This window comes from Amphiura filiformis, chromosome 17 (genome assembly GCF_039555335.1).
Source record: "Amphiura filiformis chromosome 17, Afil_fr2py, whole genome shotgun sequence".
NCBI lineage: Eukaryota > Metazoa > Echinodermata > Ophiuroidea > Amphilepidida > Amphiuridae > Amphiura > Amphiura filiformis.
In genome coordinates this window covers 53,678,093-53,702,917 of record NC_092644.1, presented here as the reverse complement: position 1 = coordinate 53,702,917, position 24,825 = coordinate 53,678,093, and the positions used below count along the sequence as shown (strand labels likewise).

Sequence of the window (24,825 nt, the reverse complement as noted above, 5' to 3'; positions counted from 1 at the left end):
CTATGTTCTTTTATTTACATACATTATGATTTTAAACTAAAAAATAAATAAAAAAAGGTAAGTTTCCTGTAGGCCGCGACCATTTCGTTTCTTGGGAGCAGTTTTTACAGCTTTTATTATTTGATAAATCTAGAAAAAGGTTATATTTTCAAGCAAAAATAAATGGCAAAATCTGTCAATATTTCAATACCATGTGGTCGACACATATTGGTGTAAACGGTGAATTTGGCACATAATCTGGAGAAATGTTTTCAAATGAAGCCCCATTTCAAACCATTTGGTGCACATTTTTACCCCATTATTGCTTACGGCTAGTAGAACCGACCTCCACATGCAGGTCTAATATAATAGGCTTACACAATGCAGCTGTGTCTTGGGCCCCACAGACATTTTTACATTATTATTGGTTACAGTTCTACCGACTTCAAAATGTGGTCTAATATAGACTATAATTTTATGCTTACTTTAATCAAGTAACATACTTGTGACTTTATGATTAAAGTTGCCAAAGTGTGAGGGGGGGTTGATATTGCATCTCCCATCTTCAAATAATAGGGGTCAAGCCTCCCCCTCCCCCAATGGATTGACGGCCATGGTTCACAGCTGCTACTTATAAATAAATTTGAAATATACAGGCAAAAAACATTTTGTGCTTTTGTATGAAAGCTATCACTTATGAATATGCTGTAAATTGATACATCATTGGAAAAAGTTGAGTCTGAACGTCTAAATTAAAAAAGGAATTGTTGCATTTGATGCACCAAACATGAGTTATACTCATTTGAATAAAACCACCAATTCTGTGGCTGTAGACATTCAGAATTTGCTATTTTCAATGATATTGCATTTACAATGGATTCCTTGTAGATTTCAGTACAAAAGCATCACATTATCTATGTGCACAAATCTGAATACCACCTCTTTAGTGTTGCTAAAACTTTTCAGTACCAAGGCGTGAGAAATTGATTCACCAGGCCACGATAAATGAATCAAGCAGCCCAATTTTTAAGACTCCAAAAAAGTGCCCAATACCAGATAATTGGGTGGTTTTACTCGAATTTAGAACTTAATTAAATCACCCAATTTGGGCAGAAAAGCACTTGAATGATAAAACCTCTGGTAATCAACTGGTCGACTTGTCACAAAACCCATTGTTATTGCAATTTGGAGCTTTAGAGACTCAAAACCTTTACAAATTGGCTATTGAAAGGAAAATGCATAAAATTACTGCCATGGCCCGACACTTGCAAAAGTAGCCTAATTTCAGTTAAGGCTTAAAAAATTTGTTTGCTTGGCCGACTCTAGTTACACTGACCAACTTTCTTGGTCCATGGGGGGGTAGACAAATATAAATTTTAGGGCTAAGATTAAAACAATTTCCTTGTGCCATCATTTTGACACAGTAAAAAATGCTGTATTTACACTATTTTGGCCCATGTTTGGGGTGAATTTTGGTGGAAAACAGGTTCCTTGTCCCTTTTCTTTTCTTTGCCTTCTCAATTTTCTTTTTTTTTTGTCAAGGGGTACATTGCCCCACCTCTGGCTATGCTACTGAGCATTAGCATAACTGCCTCTTGAACTCTGTCAACTAAGTAGAGTGTCAATGGAATGTGGATATTGCACACTAATACCCTTCTAGGACCTGGGACTAGTATTCTAGTCTCGGCCTAGGACATATATTATCTTCACATGGAGTCAGGACCAGGAAACCCACAGTGTCTTTCTACAACTTTCTGATTGGTTTAATTTCTTGCGGACACTGTCAGAATGCAGTGGCATACTTTTTTAACATGGGGGGGATGGGGTTGGAAAAACTTTCTGATATGTGATATTTCCCATGTGTAGTTTGACTAGTTTCCCATAAGATAACCACAAATAAATGCTGCTGTACAGCCAAAGTCTTACTCCCATATTTGGCATTTGTTCTGGAACTATATAGACGAATCCAACGAGCCAAGTCATGGTCAGCATTTGGTCGGACATCTTTGGGTAGCCGCTAGCACCAACCTGGTGTTTTGAGCGTCCAATTGTGCAAATAAAAGCCGCCTAACACCTAGAGAAGGTGCAAGGACGAGGAGGGTTAATAGAATAATATATATAATAGAGATAATTCCGCAGGTAATCCCATCGCATTTATTCATACATAGTCCTTTCGTTCGCAAGTACATCAATGCATAGATACCGCGTGTAGTTAATCCGATTATTATGTATTAAGGTGTAAAACGGGTGATGGAATGCAGTTTAAAATTTCCGCCAAGGCCGAATCATTTCACATTTTGAGTGCATAGCCAACGGCTACCCAACTAAAGGCTGCTAGTCAGGTGTAGGAATGCGTGAATTTAGATTTGTCTATATTGATGCACCACTGGTTTTCAGCAAGTGAAATTTGGACAGGCAACCACTGAATGTCTTAGCAATTTTTTTTCAAGTTGGCAAAACTTACTGCTACAGTTGTGAGAATCATCTTCTCTGTGTTTTAATTGTGATCATTACATTGGAATAAAGTGGGTCTTGTCTCAAGTTCAGAGTAACGCCCATGTTGGATTTGCCAAGTCAGATTCGAATCAGTGCGCTTAAATGTGGTTGTGTTGCCAGCGTATGGACAAACCACCCTCCTCCCTGTCGTATACATCCCATAAAATTCCAATGTGCCACTGCAAAATCCAACATGGCATTCCTCTCAACATGAATAATCAGGCGTTTCACAAAAAAGGGCAGTACTACAATTCAATAGGAGATGAGCACACAATGAGGTGTTGGATGTGCGGTCACCCCGGGGCAGTCACCTATGACAATAAAGTCAACAAACACTAGTCTACAAAGTTTGTGTTGAGTAAGTCCCATATGCAGCGGTGGTTGACCATAAGAAGGAAAACAAAACAAAAATTCTTTCCATGTATGCATACACAGTATACATTATCATGGAACCAATATAATTCTTCCCTGTTTGCCGTTCTGTGTCATGAGTTCCTCATGTGCAAAAGCAGCGCCCTCAAGAGGGAATTCCATACCAATGTGCGGTCTAATCCATCCTGCTTCAATACCAGCCCGGATTGATGTTGCAATCTCTCTTCGTTCTTTCTGTAATGAAAAAGAAGAAAGCAGAGATGTTATGTGATCTAGGGATTGCAAAGATTCTCCAAAGATTTCAAAGATTCAGACTGTGTTTCTATAAAGTAAAAATATGATATTGAAAAAGCTAATGCTAGATTTCTTCTGACGGAGATAGCATTTAGCAAGTTAAATCCCTTCAGGGGTTCAAAATATTGTGCTGTACATATACACTCCTCAAAGTAATTAAAGAATTAAAGGATCCAAAAAAATTGAAGGATAAAAATAATTAAAGGATTCAAAAATTTCATCCAGATTATCTTGATATTACTTGTACCTAATCAAAATATCTTTTTATATTATGTGGCTCTGTCCATGCTCTACTAAACACTGTAAAAAGTCTCATCATGACTGTTTCATCCGGCAATTGAAAGATAATTTTGTTTTTGAAAAACATTGAAAGAAATTTTTTGATCCTTTAATTACTTTGAGATGCATGTAAACACACCCCACACACTTATGTACACATTTTGTGACTATAGGCTTTCTGAACAAGATGTACAAACATACCCCACATATTAATATACACATCACACACTGACCTTTGTTGATTTTTGAAGCATGACGCCCACAATGGAGCTTTCTTTTGGCATCAGTAATCTTGGGTTGATTTCAATTGTTCCTCTATTACCAACAACCTACAAGAAAACAAAACATTTTGCTGATTACTTTCTGGACTAGTATGCGAAATAAAAAGACTTCCTGATTCTGAAAATGAAAATGAGTACTTGTATAAATGCTAAGTAACATGCCACAAGGCTTCTTAGGCATGCATCCGAGGATTAAAACTACTCATGCATATTCATACATCTTACTCTATGCATATTCATATATCAATCAAAAATCTTGTAATGTTGTTTAAAAATCACACTCCAACGGAGTACTACAGGTCTGAAAGTCATTTTTTCTGAGTCGGTATTGGGGAAACTTCTGAAAAAATGTGCTGAATTGACATGGAATGACTCTCAAGTACAATTTTATTTAGAATTCCTGATTTTCATTGCATTTTTCCCATTTTATATTGTATCACCTCTTGTGTGTACTATACTGTACTATGAAGATGTTCTTTTATATTGTATGAGGGCATTATAAGAAGCAATGCTGGTCACTGAAGTTGTTATTCTCACTGAAGAAAGATTAAACTAAACCGAGCTACATTTTTATATTTATATACTTACTGCAACAGTGCCACCCATAGACAGTAGCTCCAAATCTCTCTGTAGATTGACATTGGCTAACATTTCTATAATTACATCTACACCATCACCTTCTGTAGCAGTCTGTGGGTAGAAAATAATTGAGAAATCCAGTAAATAAAGTAACAAAAAGTAAAATAATATCATGGTCACAGGGTAACAAGCAAAGTGGCTAGGGTGCAAAGTTCATGCCATGAAAGACCTAATGCATAGGTTTTTGAATATACCAAGTACACGCTTGGAAACTATCCTGCTTTTCAACCTATTTCATGCCAACTTCTATCAGGAGTGAGTTAATCAGGGATGTGCAATTTTTTTTATTACATTTAACCTATCAACAGGGGACTCGATCACACTAAGAATTTGTATTTACTTTACTTTATTTATTACATAATGAAGCTGTTTCCGGTTCCTGGAAGGTCCGTCGTTGAAATGTAGAGTATTAAACTAATGTCCTGCATTTGCAAGTGATTACAATCACACACTTCATTCTAAATTTGCTGGGCACATGACGAAATAATGCTCCATATAATTATGCAACCATGGCAGACCCTCCTGGGGGACCACTCAAGTTTCATAGTGTACAAATGCATGCATGACCAAAGATTTTCAAAACATATCCCAAACAGGATTTACCCTTTTGAGCAAAAACACCCCTTAATTTAGTGCAGTTTCACAACAAATGTTACCCCCTAAACAGGAATCTATATCTGAAATTTACCTCTAAGAAGAATTTTATCTGAAAGGTACCACATTTAGAGATTTTTGATCAAATACACCCATTTTACATTTTCTGATATTTATAATGTTTGGGTGTGGTCCTGAAGCAAAGCAGAAACACAACCTCTAAAAACACTGTAGGTACACTGAAATGACCCCTAAATGCACCAACTAGAACAGATGATTTGACCCCTTTTTGATTTGTTTTTCTAGTACAGTATGAAACTTGAGTGGCATCCAGGCACACTCTTGACCATCAATAAATATTTGTATGGGGCAATTTGCTGATTCAGAACAATTAACTTGTCCAATATCACTTACCAGAATTTCATCACAATAATCTTCACATCTGTGGTTGAAAACAAAATGGGCTCCGAACTCTCGCACTAGTCTCATTCCATCCTCAGTGCCAGCAGTGCCTAATACTGTCATACCATATGCACGGGCAAACTGTACTGTTGCCATTCCAACCTGAGTGGATATGAGATTAATATGCATATTAAATGGATACAGTGTTAAGGCAATACTGTATATAGCAGGTTATTTTAGCAGTATTATTTTTTCATAATTTGAACTGTTCTGAACAGTTTTACAAACTCATGCTTTTATAAAAAAAATAGTACATACAACAATAAATAGATGTATAAAGAAATATTCCTGTTATGTTTGGAAAAATACAGTGTGGTCAAGGACACAGTTTTTTTCTGAAATTGTAATAAAAAGATTTGGGTCAGATCAGTTTACGCCATTGCCTGTACCGTTCAAACAATTTTTTATACCCTAGCTAACAGTAAAAATATTCACGGTTAGGTAGACGGTAGCAACCGATATGATATTTTTTGTTTTTACTATCCTTATACCGTGTGATAGACGACAGGCAGGTCCAATATTTTATCGTACTGGATATCCACTGCGCCGGCATCAACTACTCAAAATATTGGACCTGCATGACGGTGTCATCTATCACATGGTAGAGAATAGTAAAAACTAAAATTCATATCTTGCAATGCCGGTAAACTTACCGATCCACTAGCACCATGAATTAATACCGTCTGTCCTGGTCTTGCTTTAGCTCTGTAAACAAAATAACATTGATCCATGATTGACATAATAAAGTGAACATAAACACTGCTACAAAATTTGATGTCAGGCAACAAAAAACACTTCGCTTGTCAGCCCAGCTGGCAGATTTAAAATAACAGAAATGAATAAAATTATGCAGTTTATTATTTTCAATAAATATAATGCACATCGAAAAGTTATAAAAATGCCAAATTTTGCCATCAGAGTTTCATTCAACAAAACATGTATGCCAAAGCAACTTATTGTATCAACAACATTTTGTAACCTTTATGTACAATACACACAGAGTGTGTGTACTCTGTGTGTCGCATGATGTGACAACCACATCCAGAATTCATAAGATTTAAGGTCAGGGCAAGTAAAATATTAAGTCAACAGTTGGGCAAGTGTAGATCTACATGGACTTGTCAGACGGGCGAGAAGAAATTTTGAAATTCTGCGAGACCTGACTACAAAATAACAAGTACCTCTGCATGAGTGCTCTGTATGCTGTGAAGTATGGAATGCCTATACCAGCTCCACCTTTGAAATCCAATTGATCTGGTAGCCCAAACACGCTATCTTCACTACATAATGTGTACTCTGCATACGTCCCCGTTAATGAACCATTGGCGTATACTCTATCACCAGGCTGAGAATACAAAGTGACAAAATGGTATATAATATTGGTAACTGTTGCTGCTAAATAACTTGTACATTTGTCACACAACCCCCTCCCCAGGCTTCTTATATAATTACTCCTCTCTTGTTTGTATACAAATGATAGTTTGTTGATTTAGGGTGCTTCCAAATTGTTTATGTGTAAGTTCATAAAGCGGTGGAAAGTCTTCCTCATCTGGCATTACAGGGTAACAGAAGGGTCAAATGTCAAAGTTGGTCAATTTGAAAGTACGTAAGTATAAAAAAATTTGGACTCAGCACCAACAATCCACAATTGACCGAGAACCACTCTTGAACGTTTTGTGGCTCTCTGTGTAGCCCCAATATTTTTAGAGGCTTTTTGGCAGGCTGGGCTGCCAACTAGAATGGAGGTTGTCTTTGACATGTTCAATATTATATACTACTCCCTGGCTTGCAACAGATCTCCCCAGCCCTGGAGTGATGATCAATCACACACAATTCATACACTAACACACCTCAATTGTGTGTCCAAAATGTGCTCTTTGACTTTCTATTTTCACCATGTTTGCAAAAAATACTACTCTCCATCCAGTGCCTAGCAACCCATCCATCTGCCAGAGAGGAGTACACAGGTAATACAGGAGAGAACTCATTGTTATCAATGAACATTATCTAGTTTAAAAAGAAAATAGTCAAACATTTTTATCCAAGAGTTGTTTGACCAATGAGATTGCAGAATTCTTAACAACTAAAGGATAATGTATCATCTTCCACAGAGGAGTTTGTGTTCCCAATGGAATAGCCCAAACTTTGAAAGCAAACCCATGATTTTATAATACAAGGTTGGATTTCATTGATTGATATGGATACATTACCCTAAATTTGGTAACAAGATGGCCACAGCTTTCTACAGTGCCAGAACAATCAGCACCAGGAGTCCATGGTAGATTGGGTAAGTTTGCATAATGACCTGATCTAATGTATGCATCAACTGGATTCACTCCTACTGCACCTACTTTGATCAACACCTGTTATGGGGAAGTGAAAAGACACATTGTCATCAATGATGAACACCTAGTTTGCATAATGACCTGATCTAATGTATACGTCTACTGGATTCACTCCTACTGCACCTACTTTGATCAACACCTGTTATGGGAAAGTGAAAGGACACATTGTCATCAATGATGAACACCTAGTTTGCATAATGACCTGATCTAGTGTATGCGTCAACTGGATTCACTCCTACTGCACCTACTTTGATCAACACCTGTTATGGGGAAGTGAAAAGACACATTGTCATCAATGATGAACACTTAGTTTGCATAATGACCTGATCTAATGTATGCGTCAACTGGATTCACTCCTACTGCACCTACTTTGATCAACACCTGTTATGGGGAAGTGAAAAGACACATTGTCATCAATGATGAACACTTAGTTTGCATAATGACCTGATCTGATGTATGCGCACCTCAACTGGATTCACTCCTACTGCACCTACTTTTGATCAACACCTGTTATGGGGAAGTGAAAAGACACATTGTCATCAATGATGAACACTTAGTTTGCATAATGACCTGATCTAATGTATGCATCAACTGGATTCACTCCTACTGCACCTACTTTGATCAACACCTGTAATTATGGGGAAGTGAAAAGACACATTGTCATCAATGATGAACACTTAGATCTAATTGCATCAACTGATTCCTGATCTGAAAAGACACATGTCATCAATGATGAACACTTAGTTTGCATAATGACCTGATCTGATGTATGTCGTCCAACTGGATTCACTCCTACTGCACCTACTTTGATCAACACCTGTTATGGGGAAGTGAAAAGACACATTGTCATCAATGATGAACACCTAGTTTGCATAATGACCTGATCTAATGTATGCATCAACTGGATTCACTCCTACTGCACCTACTTTGATCAACACCTGTAATTATGGGGAAGTGAAAAGACACATTGTCATCAATGATGAACACTTAGTTTGCATAATGACCTGATCTAATGTATGCATCAACTGGATTCACTCCTACTGCACCTACTTTGATCAACACCTGTTATGGGGAAGTGAAAAGACACATTGTCATCAATGATGAACACCTAGTTTGCATAATGACCTGATCTAATGTATGCGTCTACTGGATTCACTCCTACTGCACCTACTTTGATCAACACCTGTAATTATGGGGAAGTGAAAAGACACATTGTCATCAATGATGAACACTTAGTTTGCATAATGACCTGATCTAATGTATGCGTCTACTGGATTCACTCCTACTGCACCTACTTTGATCAACACCTGTTATGGGGAAGTGAAAAGACACATTGTCATAAATGATGAACACTTAGTTTGCATAATGACCTGATCTAATGTATGCATCAACTGGATTCACTCCTACTGCACCTACTTTGATCAACACCTGTTATGGGGAAGTGAAAAGACACATTGTCATCAATGATGAACACCTAGTTTGCATAATGACCTGATCTAATGTATGCGTCCAACTGGATTCACTCCTACTGCACCTACTTTGATCAACACCTGTAATTATGGGGAAGTGAAAAGACACATTGTCATCAATGATGAACACTTAGTTTGCATAATGACCTGATCTAATGTATGCGTCTACTGGATTCACTCCTACTGCACCTACTTTGATCAACACCTGTTATGGGGAAGTGAAAAGACACATTGTCATCAATGATGAACACCTAGTTTGCATAATGACCTGATCTAATGTATGCATCAACTGGATTCACTCCTACTGCACCTACTTTGATCAACACCTGTTATGGGGAAGTGAAAAGACACATTGTCATCAATGATGAACACTTAGTTTGCATAATGACCTGATCTAATGTATGCGTCTACTGGATTCACTCCTACTGCACCTACTTTGATCAACACCTGTAATTATGGGGAAGTGAAAAGACACATTGTCATCAATGATGAACACCTAGTTTGCATAATGACCTGATCTAATGTATGCGTCTACTGGATTCACTCCTACTGCACCTACTTTGATCAACACCTGTTATGGGGAAGTGAAAAGACACATTGTCATCAATGATGAACACTTAGTTTGCATAATGACCTGATCTAATGTATGCATCAACTGGATTCACTCCTACTGCACCTACTTTGATCAACACCTGTAATTATGGGGAAGTGAAAAGACACATTGTCATCAATGATGAACACCTAGTTTGCATAATGACCTGATCTAATGTATGCGTCTACTGGATTCACTCCTACTGCACCTACTTTGATCAACACCTGTAATTATGGGGAAGTGAAAATACACATTGTCATCAATGATGAACACCTAGTTTGCATAATGACCTGATCTAATGTATGCGTCTACTGGATTCACTCCTACTGCACCTACTTTGATCAACACCTGTTATGGGGAAGTGAAAAGACACATTGTCATCAATGATGAACACCTAGTTTGCATAATGACCTGATCTAATGTATGCATCAACTGGATTCACTCCTACTGCACCTACTTTGATCAACACCTGTAATTATGGGGAAGTGAAAAGACACATTGTCATCAATGATGAACACTTAGTTTGCATAATGACCTGATCTAATGTATGCATCAACTGGATTCACTCCTACTGCACCTACTTTGATCAACACCTGTTATGGGGAAGTGAAAAGACACATTGTCATCAATGATGAACACTTAGTTTGCATAATGACCTGATCTAATGTATGCATCAACTGGATTCACTCCTACTGCACCTACTTTGATCAACACCTGTAATTATGGGGAAGTGAAAAGACACATTGTCATCAATGATGAACACCTAGTTTGCATAATGACCTGATCTAATGTATGCGTCTACTGGATTCACTCCTACTGCACCTACTTTGATCAACACCTGTTATGGGGAAGTGAAAAGACACATTGTCATCAATGATGAACACTTAGTTTGCATAATGACCTGATCTAATGTATGCATCAACTGGATTCACTCCTACTGCACCTACTTTGATCAACACCTGTAATTATGGGGAAGTGAAAAGACACATTGTCATCAATGATGAACACCTAGTTTGCATAATGACCTGATCTAATGTATGCGTCTACTGGATTCACTCCTACTGCACCTACTTTGATCAACACCTGTAATTATGGGGAAGTGAAAAGACACATTGTCATCAATGATGAACACCTAGTTTGCATAATGACCTGATCTAATGTATGCGTCAACTGGATTCACTCCTACTGCACCTACTTTGATCAACACCTGTAATTATGGGGAAGTGAAAAGACACATTGTCATCAATGATGAACACCTAGTTTGCATAATGACCTGATCTAATGTATGCGTCTACTGGATTCACTCCTACTGCACCTACTTTGATCAACACCTGTTATGGGGAAGTGAAAAGACACATTGTCATCAATGATGAACACCTAGTTTGCATAATGACCTGATCTAATGTATGCATCAACTGGATTCACTCCTACTGCACCTACTTTGATCAACACCTGTAATTATGGGGAAGTGAAAAGACACATTGTCATCAATGATGAACACCTAGTTTGCATAATGACCTGATCTAATGTATGCGTCAACTGGATTCACTCCTACTGCACCTACTTTGATCAACACCTGTTATGGGGAAGTGAAAAGACACATTGTCATCAATGATGAACACTTAGTTTGCATAATGACCTGATCTAATGTATGCATCAACTGGATTCACTCCTACTGCACCTACTTTGATCAACACCTGTAATTATGGGGAAGTGAAAAGACACATTGTCATCAATGATGAACACCTAGTTTGCATAATGACCTGATCTAATGTATGCGTCTACTGGATTCACTCCTACTGCACCTACTTTGATCAACACCTGTAATTATGGGGAAGTGAAAAGACACATTGTCATCAATGATGAACACCTAGTTTGCATAATGACCTGATCTAATGTATGCATCAACTGGATTCACTCCTACTGCACCTACTTTGATCAACACCTGTAATTATGGGGAAGTGAAAAGACACATTGTCATCAATGATGAACACTTAGTTTGCATAATGACCTGATCTAATGTATGCATCAACTGGATTCACTCCTACTGCACCTACTTTGATCAACACCTGTAATTATGGGGAAGTGAAAAGACACATTGTCATCAATGATGAACACCTAGTTTGCATAATGACCTGATCTGATGTATGCGTCAACTGGATTCACTCCTACTGCACCTACTTTGATCAACACCTGTTATGGGGAAGTGAAAAGACACATTGTCATCAATGATGAACACCTAGTTTGCATAATGACCTGATCTGATGTATGCGTCAACTGGATTCACTCCTACTGCACCTACTTTGATCAACACCTGTAATTATGGGGAAGTGAAAAGACACATTGTCATCAATGATGAACACTTAGTTTGCATAATGACCTGATCTAATGTATGCATCAACTGGATTCACTCCTACTGCACCTACTTTGATCAACACCTGTAATTATGGGGAAGTGAAAAGACACATTGTCATCAATGATGAACACTTAGTTTGCATAATGACCTGATCTAATGTATGCATCAACTGGATTCACTCCTACTGCACCTACTTTGATCAACACCTGTAATTATGGGGAAGTGAAAAGACACATTGTCATCAATGATGAACACCTAGTTTGCATAATGACCTGATCTAATGTATGCGTCTACTGGATTCACTCCTACTGCACCTACTTTGATCAACACCTGTAATTATGGGGAAGTGAAAAGACACATTGTCATCAATGATGAACACCTAGTTTGCATAATGACCTGATCTAATGTATGCATCAACTGGATTCACTCCTACTGCACCTACTTTGATCAACACCTGTAATTATGGGGAAGTGAAAAGACACATTGTCATCAATGATGAACACCTAGTTTGCATAATGACCTGATCTAGTGTATGCGTCAACTGGATTCACTCCTACTGCACCTACTTTGATCAACACCTGTAATTATGGGGAAGTGAAAAGACACATTGTCATCAATGATGAACACCTAGTTTGCATAATGACCTGATCTAATGTATGCATCAACCGGATTCACTCCTACTGCACCTACTTTGATCAACACCTGTAATTATGGGGAAGTGAAAAGACACATTGTCATCAATGATGAACACCTAGTTTGCATAATGACCTGATCTAATGTATGCGTCTACTGGATTCACTCCTACTGCACCTACTTTGATCAACACCTGTTATGGGGAAGTGAAAAGACACATTGTCATCAATGATGAACACCTAGTTTGCATAATGACCTGATCTAATGTATGCATCAACTGAATTCACTCCTACTGCACCTACTTTGATCAACACCTGTAATTATGGGGAAGTGAAAAGACACATTGTCATCAATGATGAACACCTAGTTTGCATAATGACCTGATCTAATGTATGCGTCTACTGGATTCACTCCTACTGCACCTACTTTGATCAACACCTGTAATTATGGGGAAGTGAAAAGACACATTGTCATCAATGATGAACACTTAGTTTGCATAATGACCTGATCTAATGTATGCATCAACTGGATTCACTCCTACTGCACCTACTTTGATCAACACCTGTTATGGGGAAGTGAAAAGACACATTGTCATCAATGATGAACACCTAGTTTGCATAATGACCTGATCTAGTGTATGCGTCAACTGGATTCACTCCTACTGCACCTACTTTGATCAACACCTGTTATGGGGAAGTGAAAAGACACATTGTCATCAATGATGAACACCTAGTTTGCATAATGACCTGATCTAATGTATGCGTCTACTGGATTCACTCCTACTGCACCTACTTTGATCAACACCTGTAATTATGGGGAAGTGAAAAGACACATTGTCATCAATGATGAACACTTAGTTTGCATAATGACCTGATCTAATGTATGCATCAACTGGATTCACTCCTACTGCACCTACTTTGATCAACACCTGTAATTATGGGGAAGTGAAAAGACACATTGTCATCAATGATGAACACCTAGTTTGCATAATGACCTGATCTAATGTATGCGTCTACTGGATTCACTCCTACTGCACCTACTTTGATCAACACCTGTAATTATGGGGAAGTGAAAAGACACATTGTCATCAATGATGAACACCTAGTTTGCATAATGACCTGATCTAATGTATGCGTCTACTGGATTCACTCCTACTGCACCTACTTTGATCAACACCTGTTATGGGGAAGTGAAAAGACACATTGTCATCAATGATGAACACTTAGTTTGCATAATGACCTGATCTAATGTATGCATCAACTGGATTCACTCCTACTGCACCTACTTTGATCAACACCTGTTATGGGGAAATGAAAGGACACATTGTCATCAATGATGAACACCTAGTTTGCATAATGACCTGATCTAATGTATGCGTCTACTGGATTCACTCCTACTGCACCTACTTTGATCAACACCTGTAATTATGGGGAAGTGAAAAGACACATTGTCATCAATGATGAACACCTAGTTTGCATAATGACCTGATCTAATGTATGCGTCTACTGGATTCACTCCTACTGCACCTACTTTGATCAACACCTGTTATGGGGAAGTGAAAAGACACATTGTCATCAATGATGAACACTTAGTTTGCATAATGACCTGATCTAATGTATGCGTCAACTGGATTCACTCCTACTGCACCTACTTTGATCAACACCTGTTATGGGGAAGTGAAAAGACACATTGTCATCAATGATGAACACCTAGTTTGCATAATGACCTGATCTAATGTATGCGTCTACTGGATTCACTCCTACTGCACCTACTTTGATCAACACCTGTTATGGGGAAGTGAAAAGACACATTGTCATCAATGATGAACACCTAGTTTGCATAATGACCTGATCTAATGTATGCGTCTACTGGATTCACTCCTACTGCACCTACTTTGATCAACACCTGTAATTATGGGGAAATGAAAGGACACATTGTCATCAATGATGAACACTTAGTTTGCATAATGACCTGATCTAATGTATGCGTCTACTGGATTCACTCCTACTGCACCTACTTTGATCAACACCTGTAATTATGGGGAAATGAAAGGACACATTGTCATCAATGATGAACACTTAGTTTGCATAATGACCTGATCTAATGTATGCGTCTACTGGATTCACTCCTACTGCACCTACTTTGATCAACACCTGTAATTATGGGGAAGTGAAAAGACACATTGTCATCAATGATGAACACCTAGTTTGCATAATGACCTGATCTAATGTATGCGTCTACTGGATTCACTCCTACTGCACCTACTTTGATCAACACCTGTTATGGGGAAGTGAAAAGACACATTGTCATCAATGATGAACACTTAGTTTGCATAATGACCTGATCTAGTGTATGCGTCTACTGGATTCACTCCTACTGCACCTACTTTGATTGCAACACCTGTTATGGGAAAGTGAAAGGACATATTGTCATTAATGAACACTTGCATTGTCTGGAGAGAAATGACCATTATCAATTAACATTATCTAGTTTAAAAACAAAATAGTCAAAATCATTTATTATACACCTACAATATGCATCCATTCTAATCAGATGCATGTAGTGTAAGGGCTCATATTGAAATTCCCTTACACAGGAAGGTGTGCGCCATCCTGCAGCTTTCCTGTGCAGGGTGTATCACTGATGCATATAATCCATCCGTTTTATGACCAAGCTTTCCTGAGGCGCGCACTTAGCGAGGGGAATCCTGCCTTCTTTCTGTGTGAAAACGTGGTAGGGTATTTCAATATGAGCCCTAATACACCTGGTGCCCGTTTCACAAAGGCTTATGATCGATCTTTCGATTGAAATAGGGATTACATGTAAATCAATTGTAAGAAGATTGATCATAAGGCGTTGAAAATGGGCAACATGTGATATTAATTTCAAAGTTAAATGTTGCCTGTTTCATTATGTCTTCATTAAAGTACAAGTATATGAAGCAATAATTCATTATCCTGGAGTAGCTAATGAAAAACAGAAATAAACAAACTATAGTTTGAAGTCGCTGTAAAAAAAAAATTGGATACCTTTTATATGTCATCTTATAAGAGCAAAGATATTATGCTATGCTGAAGATGTTTACAACTAAGGGGTGATTTTGCCACTATTAGTAGGCTAAGAAATAAGTCATTTGCTGGTTTCCAGAACCCAAATTATCACTCAGTTTAAAATCTGGTAATAGTCTTTTGGAATGATGTATACTTTGTGGCCATGTTGCTATTCTGTGCAAGTAAACCATACTCAGCAGTGGGGTTTGACTCCCACCCTTTTTATTTTACCCCTCCTTTTTTTATTGAGGCACCCTTTATACTGAAAATTTCTGACCCCACGCTTTTTGCTGAGGCACCCTTTATACTGAAAATTCATGGCCCCCACCACTTTTTGCTTTTTCCGCTATTTACATTGATGAAGTCGCATGCAATTTGGTTCGAAGTAAATCAAGTACGCCAAATTTTGCACCTATTTCACACGTGCAAGTCCCAATTAAGTTGATACATTACGTGAACAATGCAAATTATATGTGAAAAACTACTACTGTATTGTATAATAAACGTTTTAATAACTGTACTCTTATGGCGTTCAAATGTTGTTCTTGTCATGAAACTGATTCACATCTTGACGTGCGCTGTGTTCAGCGACTATATCCTACTTCTTCGCTCAATCAATTAAATGCATAATTAATGATGTCACTCATTAATATACGATCAATGTAAAGTATAAACTACCACACATCGTAACACGTCATGGAAAATCAGACATTTGCATATCACATGTGTGAGTTTTGGCAGGGCTTCTGGGGAGGATATTGTGTACATTGCGCTGGACACTCGTAAACACTAAATAGGCGCTAGCCTGCATCAAATGGAATTTGATCTTGCGACATGGTGTGCTGGTTTTGGCGACTTTTCTTGGAACTAAGATTATGTTATCATTCAATAAAAATATACTGTAAGTTGGAACAAGCCCCACGCCTTTTATTTTAATCCCACACTTTTTACCCAAAAAGTTAAAAACCCCACGCTTTCACCAATTTTCAGAATTTCGAACCGGCATGCATTAAAAAGCGTGGACTGCCGAGTATGATAACCATGACCAAAGCCACTTGGCTGATGCGAACATTTAAATAAACCTAAGACAGCTTTTGTGGTGACGCAGATTTACATAAATTAAAGACCATCATGTTAGTGTAAGTGTCACTAGCCACATCTGTAGGTGGTCATAGCCTTATGGTTTCAGCCAATGGCAAAGCAGCCATACAGCAGCAGGAGGTTGATACAGTCCGCCTAAGATAAAACTCACAATACTGTTACAAAAATTTGACTCCAGGACTCTACTTACCTGATCATTCTCTGGTTCTGGCATGCTGACATCACTGAACACCTCTAGTACATCTGATCCACCCCACTCTGTAACCCTCACTACTCTCATGCATTTAAACATACGAGGAACATGTTGGCTATAGGTGGGACCAGTGTCGTCTCTGGAATTGGAATCATATGGAAGAACCTGAAAGAACAAAATTATCATGCCTCAAAACAATTAAAGGTTTCACACATCACAGTCTTCTACATCTCTTCAACAATTACCAGCTTTCGGATCCCTGCAGTCATGCATTGGACACACCAGGAGCCAAAACTGGGCAACCATGGGGTATAAAGCCTGGGTGAAGGTCAAAGGGGGGGGGGAACAAGTAATTTTCTGCACATATTTTGTTGGGAAACCTTTTTATGCCATAAAGAGGTATAGAAAAATGGTAGGTAAACATTCCAGCAAATCCCCTTAATCCATTCAAAATAAGCATTTTCATAAGTACTGAAGTCAGCACAAAATACTGAAAATCAGAGCTAGTTGGCAGCTCTGCACTCTGCATGTCAAGGAGATTGCAGACCATTTGGCATATTCTATAATTAAAGACAGACACTACCACTACATGGAAATTAGAGTGACATTACAATTATTCCTTTGATATTGAAAGACTCCATTATACTTACAACAAAAGCAGATTGTGATTTATGCTTGATTGAGTTTGCATGTTTCCTCAACTCTGTTACATGAGCTCTGATATTATTCTGACAAAATCTACACTGCACTTTTGTGTCGTCACCCGGCACTCTTCGTATCCACTCCATCAGCCCTGGTTCTTTCTCCCATTTGGCATTGTAGCGTTTCTTGTATTTAGACCATTTGCCTGGTGGTTTCTTCTTTGGCGTTATTGGCTCAGAAGCCTGTGAATTTAAGGAAGTATCCATCACGGAGGCTTCGCCACCTGGTGTTGCACTTGCAGAGTTCTAGTTTTAAAATGATTGCAAAATATTTTGTTAGACATGACATACGTACACGTTTACCATTTCTTAGATTATGCCCTATGGTACTTTATTATTCAGGCCATAGAAATAATTTCTGGTTACTAACAAGCCAAAATGTCAGAAATTTGCTGCTGGTTAGAATTGTTTGTTTCATGCTTTTCTGGTCTTTGCATGGAATAATTTGTGCATTTAAAACAAAAACAAAATAACAAATGCGGCAATTCTGGTGACAATTTATTTTCTGCCTCGATCTTCTCAAGACTTTCTTTTCTGTAGAAATGGCTCTATGCCCTGGATACAATTTTTTTCAGGAGATAAAATCAACAACTTCAAAACCCAAAACTAAACATCAAGCAACTAAACTATGAACCAATACCACCACCTGCTTGACCGTATGTCTGCTTAAAGCAGGGGTGTAAGTGACCACAGATAAAAAAAAAGTCTGAAAAACTCTAAAATTTGGAAAGCTCCTATACGTTTGCACAGAGGAAGTGCAGGAAAAAGAGATAAAAAATCAAGATCAAAAAGTCTGAATTCAGATTTTAATCTGAACTCTCACACTCCTGTTAAAGGTCCGTAACTCAATCGACAGCCTCATCCCCCCCAATTTTTTCCAAAATTGGTTGACCCCCCTGAAAAAATCCTGGTGACAGCACTGCAAACAAACCCTTTTTTTTTGGGGGGGGGGCCTAAAGGGGACAATATTTGACATTATATGCAAGTTTGATTCCATATCCTAAACCAATTATAGATTACCCCCTTTAATTACCAAAGGTACTGATCATTTTATGGCGAGGCCATCCAATTTCCTGTCAGTTTCTGTTTACTTTTTTACACTTTACATAGGAAGAGATTGACTTCACAATGAAATTTGAGTTTAAATTTAACTGAAGTAAGAATGTCCATGTGACATAAAGTGGCACACCCTATACATACACTTTGTACATTGGATTCATTATCCTGTGGAAGTAGACTTATAGTGACAGTGTCATCATCATCTTCAGCCTGACCTCCATGTGAAGTTCCGCCCATCTCCATTCCTCTGGTATTTTCCCCATTCTCGTTCCTCCTGTCAGTGCCATTTTCTAAAAAAAAAAAAAAAGAAGATAATAAAAACAATTAAATATCTGAGATTCTGAATCGGGCCTCACAATACACTTTATACAAACACGGAAGTGAAAATACATAACAAAAATCACTGCAAAAGGGTTGAGCATTGAAGAAAGAACTAGAATTTTGTGGTTTTCGATTTGCTGGTTTTTGGCCGCAATGTCCCCACCTTGACGTGCACCATTTTGACCCTGAATGACCTCAAAATGATCTTGACATTTTTGTCTAACTCCACAACCATAGGTCGTACACACACAATATTTTTGTGATCCAAAGGACCAGACAAATAATTTGATGATATATAAATGAGCGAAATCGGAGCATGTTTAAATTTTGATCCCTGTTCCCTGTATAATCCTATGGGGTCATTTTGAAGGTCATAGACTCCAAATAATGCCTGACCAGTGACCACCACCTATTTTCAATTTGGATTCAGCAGGTAACAGGTCCAAATTAGTTAAAGATACCTAGCTTATCAAGCTTTGGGTCAAATGCAACATGTTAGCATTCGGCTGCCTAGTAACAACATTTGTGTAGCATGAAGTACCCCCTCCTCCCGAGTCGTGCTTAGTTTTCAATGCCACATGCATGTGGAATGCTTGTGGATACACTCTTTGTCTTTGCTTTCAAATTCAAATTGTGTACAATGTCAATGTTGTTAAAGTACTCCACAAATTGAATACCTACCTGCCTGTTGAGACTCAAGTTGAGCTGTCAAATGTTCCACATCAGTCATGATGATGAAGAAATATCGCTATAATTTTCTATTTTTCAATTTTTTGTGTTAAGGTTAATTTAAAGTTAAACTGTAAAAGTAAAGGCTAGCCGGCTAGAGAATAAATAAGCTAAGGTTGATATTCAGACAGGGCTCGCAGTTTTTTAGCGTTATCCCTGCCGTATTTGCGAAAATGGCGGGGATAAGGGCTACATGTAGCCCAAGTTAACTTAAAAGTTAATTTTTTATTTCTTCCGTGGTCTTGGCTGTGCGTAATTGCATAAACCAGCATATTATTTACACACAGGCGATAAACAATCACGCTGATTGACAGGCTGATGCATTCTTGACAACAAGATATTGGTCACTTCTATGCGATCACCAATCACCAGCACATATTGGACCACTGAAGAAATAAAAAATTAAGCAGGGCTGTCAACTCTCACGCATTGGCCGTGAGTCTCACGCATTGGGTCATTTTCTCGAGTAAAATGGCCGTGTGTTTTGAACTCGCCACCCTTAGCGTTACATCACAAATATTATGAATTTTTACACCAATCAAGTTTCAAATTAGAATATCTACACAACTATCAACCCTAAACTAGCAAAAGTATACATTTTTTAAAAGCTGAAGGCATAAGCAATTCAAATATACACATTTCAACTCATTGTACAGGGTGACCTTGAAGTTATACAGGGTGGAATAAAAAATTCCAAATAAAAATGGGTCACTTAATGCATTGCTTATTACTAACTTGCAGTTATAAACTGAAAGTAAACAACATTGATTTGGTTAGAGGTTAGGGGATCCTACTGACTGGGGAAGAAAAAAATCACAGCTGTTTGGTAATCTCAGAATACAGGGTGTCCCAAAATATGTTCAAATTTTTTTTTTTTCAACATATTTTGAACTGAAACATTTTACCCCTAACCCATACAGAAAAAGTAAGTCCATATTTTGATTCCTCATCAAATTTCCTCTCAGAAAATGTATACTTTGACTATGATAGGATAAGTAATTAAATATTTACAGCAACTTTTAGATTTGAAGACATCCGCATTGCTTAGGCTACTACAGTGTTTAATATGAAAACGGGTAGTTTTGTACGTAAAAGTTTGTATTTTATAGACTAAACCAATCATAAAGAGTTCAAAATGATTAAAAACAATTAGCATACTTAATAACCTTTCACAAGAGCTCTTAACCATGCCTGTAGCCCATATGGATGCAAAGATATGATCAGTTGATTCAACATGCACACACAAAATCTATATTTCTCATAGACTTTGTACATACCGCCACCGCCACAACCGCCACTGCCACAAGTTACAACAACCACCTCGGCCATTCTGAACTCAAAAAATTATAACTCCACTATCTTAGCTGATAAACAATTCTCCTTTGGAGGTCTGTTAGGTCACTCATTTAGCTACAAAATGACACCAAACACACTACAATACCTTTTGTTTAAAGCAGAGATATAACAATTTGAACGAGTCTCGATTTGAAAAAGCGTAACAAAACCACCATTTTTGGGTGGCGAGTTCAAAACGCGTGGCCAAATCTCACGCATCGTCATAAATAATTTGTTGCTCCTACCCTCCCCCCGCTTTTCACATTCCCGGCGCCCGTGGCTCAAATAATCATGGTACAAAATTAACATTGGAGTCGGCATATCCTGGTACGCCTCTGTCTAGTCTCATGCCAAGCGCCAAGCAATTCCAAAAAGTTGACAGCCCTGAATTAAGTTACTTCTTCTTTGACTTTGAATTATAATCAAAAATCATGAAATTATACCGATAGTATTATAGTAATACGAGACATTTAAATGGGTATTTGAAAATTCACCTGATCTCATGCAGAATATAATAATAATATTAATATGAACTGAGCCTGAGAGCCTGAGCCTCTGAGGAGCTGAGTAGAGATGTCATGTGAGTGAAGTCATAATTTCCATAAAAGTACTCTGAATCACGATTTTTTTTTACTGTAAAGCTATTAAGCTAAAGCTTACCTTAACTAGACTATTAATTTAAAGAAGCCCATTAACTGAACATGCTGAGTACTCATCAATTAACGAAAATATACCTAACCTGCCACATGTAGAACCCCGGTACAAACAATGAAACATGCAGCCCAAAAAAATGAAAGTCGGGAAATAGACTTGTACAGACTGCCGAATTCAACCCTGCCCTGAAAACCCCTACAGTAAAATTGTACATTTGCAATAACTAGACTAATTGCCACAGGTTGATTGACGTTCTAGGGTGAAAACTAAGCTACATAGAGTATTACAATTTCATTTTAAGGATACTTTTCAAGAAATGATAAAATTGGGCGCAAAATCGGCTCACAAATATCAGGCCCAAAATACCGCATCCACCATGAATAGACTCCCACAATGCATCATGCGTATACAGGGTGTCACTATAATTATCATTTATATTTCAACTTAAAAAAATAAAAATAAATATACCATGAGTCCTGGGCATGGGGAGGGTAAAAATGGGGGGGTATTGTTGGCGAGCCGAAAGCGGGGGTAAATATTACATTTAAATTGAAAAGATCTCGACTCATTATTTAGAGGTTAATAACTGCGCATCGGTTATTTGGAGGCATTGTGAAAAATCTAAACATTTTGCCTTTGGAACCGAGGAATATCCCGAGGGCGCAGCCCCGAGGGATATTCCGAGGTCCAAAGCAAAATGTTTAGATTTTTCACAATGCCCGACATATAACCGATGCAAAGTTATTAACCTCATTCATATACCGTCACTTTGATCTTTTAACTTTACAAAATAACACAAAATTTTCCTCAAAAGTTTGTAAAATAAACAATTTTACATCTTCCCTTTCCCAAAATCGATCAGGCTAAAACAAAACGACCAATAACAAAAGTGCGTATCAGAATCTGTGCAAATATGGTAGCGCGCAATCCAAATACGGCAGCCAGCGCGCGCGCAATTCGTTGGACGCACAATACGGCGCACGCAGAAGTCAATTGTGTGCGACATTGGAATAATTACGCATTTTGCGGTCAATTGTGAGATATTAATGACCTCGATTTGCGTTCGCGTTTTCACAAAATAATAAAATATGATTGGATCGCACGCATCGCGTTTATTAATGAGGTTATGAATTGACATTCATAACCTCATTAATATGCATGATGCGTGTGATCCAATCATATTTTATTATTTGTGAAACGCGAACGCAGTTTGAGTCATTAATATCTCACAATTGACCTCAAAGTGCGTATCACACGCTTATAAAAGACCTCCGCGTGTGACGTATTTGTTGACAGCACATTGCTACATGCATTTGCTACATGGATAATATTTGGCGAATCTTGACAGCGGTAAATACAAAATGGCGATCGCCTTCAGAAAACAAAAACAAACGATAGCGAAACCCAAATACACACAAAATGTACTCAAATAAGGGTCCTTTCACAAAAATAACATTAGCCATGTCTCCAATTTGAAACAGATATTCTTTGAATGATCGAGTCATACATGTACACTGCAAAATTCCTGGCGACATAGTGACTATATCGCACTGGAATTCTAAAGTCACTACCGCCGTCACTCCAGAATAACCTACCTGGTGGCCGACGGAGTCACTACAGGAGAGTGACTACATCGGAAACAAGGCAGTAGGGTATTATGCAGCAGTGTCATCACGCAGTGACTACAACTGCTAGCCTCCGATGTGTTACCTGCTCGATGCCGCATCGGCGACTCATGATGTACACCACTGAGTAGATTCCGACAGTGGTCCACATCTTGTAGTCACATCAAAGTGACTTCCGTAGCCAGTGCCCCCATGCGTCGCCTGCTCGGTGCCCAGTCGGCGAACTTCAAGGTGACTACACTGCCAAAAGGTCGTTGACCGAGCCCTGTTATGAGTTCGAACACTCTGGGGACGCGCGCGTATATCTACAAAATACGCGTTGATGATGACAAAATACGCGTATCATGCTTGTTTACTGCTTGCATACGCTCATGAATGGAATGAGTTGGTTTTATAATTAATTGATTGATGCATGCTGTACACTGGGTCCGACTGCCGTCTTTGTGTTTTTTATCGTGCTTTTGCATTCTTTATCATTTAGGCCTATATTTCAACTGTGAGACTTCCGATTAATTTTGTTTCGTTTATTTATTGTTCTCTTTTATATATTTTAATTCTTTTCGTGCTGCATGTTTAATAATCTCATCAACTGCGTGTGTTTTATTTGCAGTTCTTGTTCTTGGTTTATTTGTTTGTTTCATTTCAAACGTTTTTATTTCCTTTATTTGTTTGTTTGTTTTCACACAAAACTTATATCATTGCTTTGTTTACTTCAGTGGTTAGATGGCATGTTTTGCAATCAAATTAGGCCTATTTTTCATATTTTTTGCATGATAACGTTATAGGCCTATTGACACTTTTTTTATTTAAAATAAATTGTGTTAAAAGCGATATTAATTTTATTTTCAGCCGAAGTTCGCAAAGTAGGCCTATGCCTATAGGCCTAGCATTTTCAATTTATACATTTTGATTTGCCAAAGCTTCACTTATGTTGAAGCAAGAAATTTTCTGTTAATTGATTTATAGGCCTAGCATGCATTTTGTTTTACTTCTTGTCACTTTCCTGAATAAAGGCCTACTACAATTTATACTTTTACTGCCGTAAGTTTATGCAAAACTTTGGCTTGTGCTATTTTCTTTTCCGTTTTTCAAAATGGTGTTTTTATAGGCTTATTAGTTTGATTTCTTTTTCATGTTGATTTTTTTTACGTTATCAAATTATGCGACTCGTAGGTAAACTTTTGTTTGCTGTGTATTTTTGTAAACTTGATGCGTGCACTTTTTAAAAATAGCTACGGTAACTTGTTTTTGTTGCTTGAGTTTGAT

General features: G+C 38.0%; 1 protein-coding gene across 3 annotated transcripts; it reads right to left on the bottom strand.

Annotated features, from left to right (window-relative positions):
• LOC140137971 (quinone oxidoreductase-like) lies at positions 1 to 20,003 on the bottom strand. Of its 3 annotated transcripts, none has more exons than XM_072159796.1 (12): positions 19,898 to 20,003; positions 19,037 to 19,185; positions 17,786 to 18,082; positions 17,133 to 17,300; positions 14,887 to 14,944; positions 7,607 to 7,701; positions 6,578 to 6,741; positions 6,050 to 6,101; positions 5,349 to 5,498; positions 4,290 to 4,391; positions 3,654 to 3,749; positions 1 to 3,081 (listed from the first exon to the last, which is right to left on the bottom strand). In XM_072159796.1, exons 1-12 carry the CDS (start codon positions 19,944 to 19,946, stop codon positions 2,920 to 2,922), a joined length of 1,542 nt encoding a protein of 513 aa, XP_072015897.1. In that variant the 5' UTR covers positions 19,947 to 20,003; the 3' UTR covers positions 1 to 2,919. The 3 variants fall into 3 exon arrangements, with proteins under 3 accessions (XP_072015897.1, XP_072015896.1, XP_072015895.1); XM_072159795.1 differs by lacking the exon at positions 14,887 to 14,944 and adding an exon at positions 10,952 to 11,009; XM_072159794.1 differs by lacking the exon at positions 14,887 to 14,944 and having other exon boundaries at positions 7,607 to 7,759.
• Between the last annotated feature and the right edge of the window lie 4,822 nt (positions 20,004 to 24,825).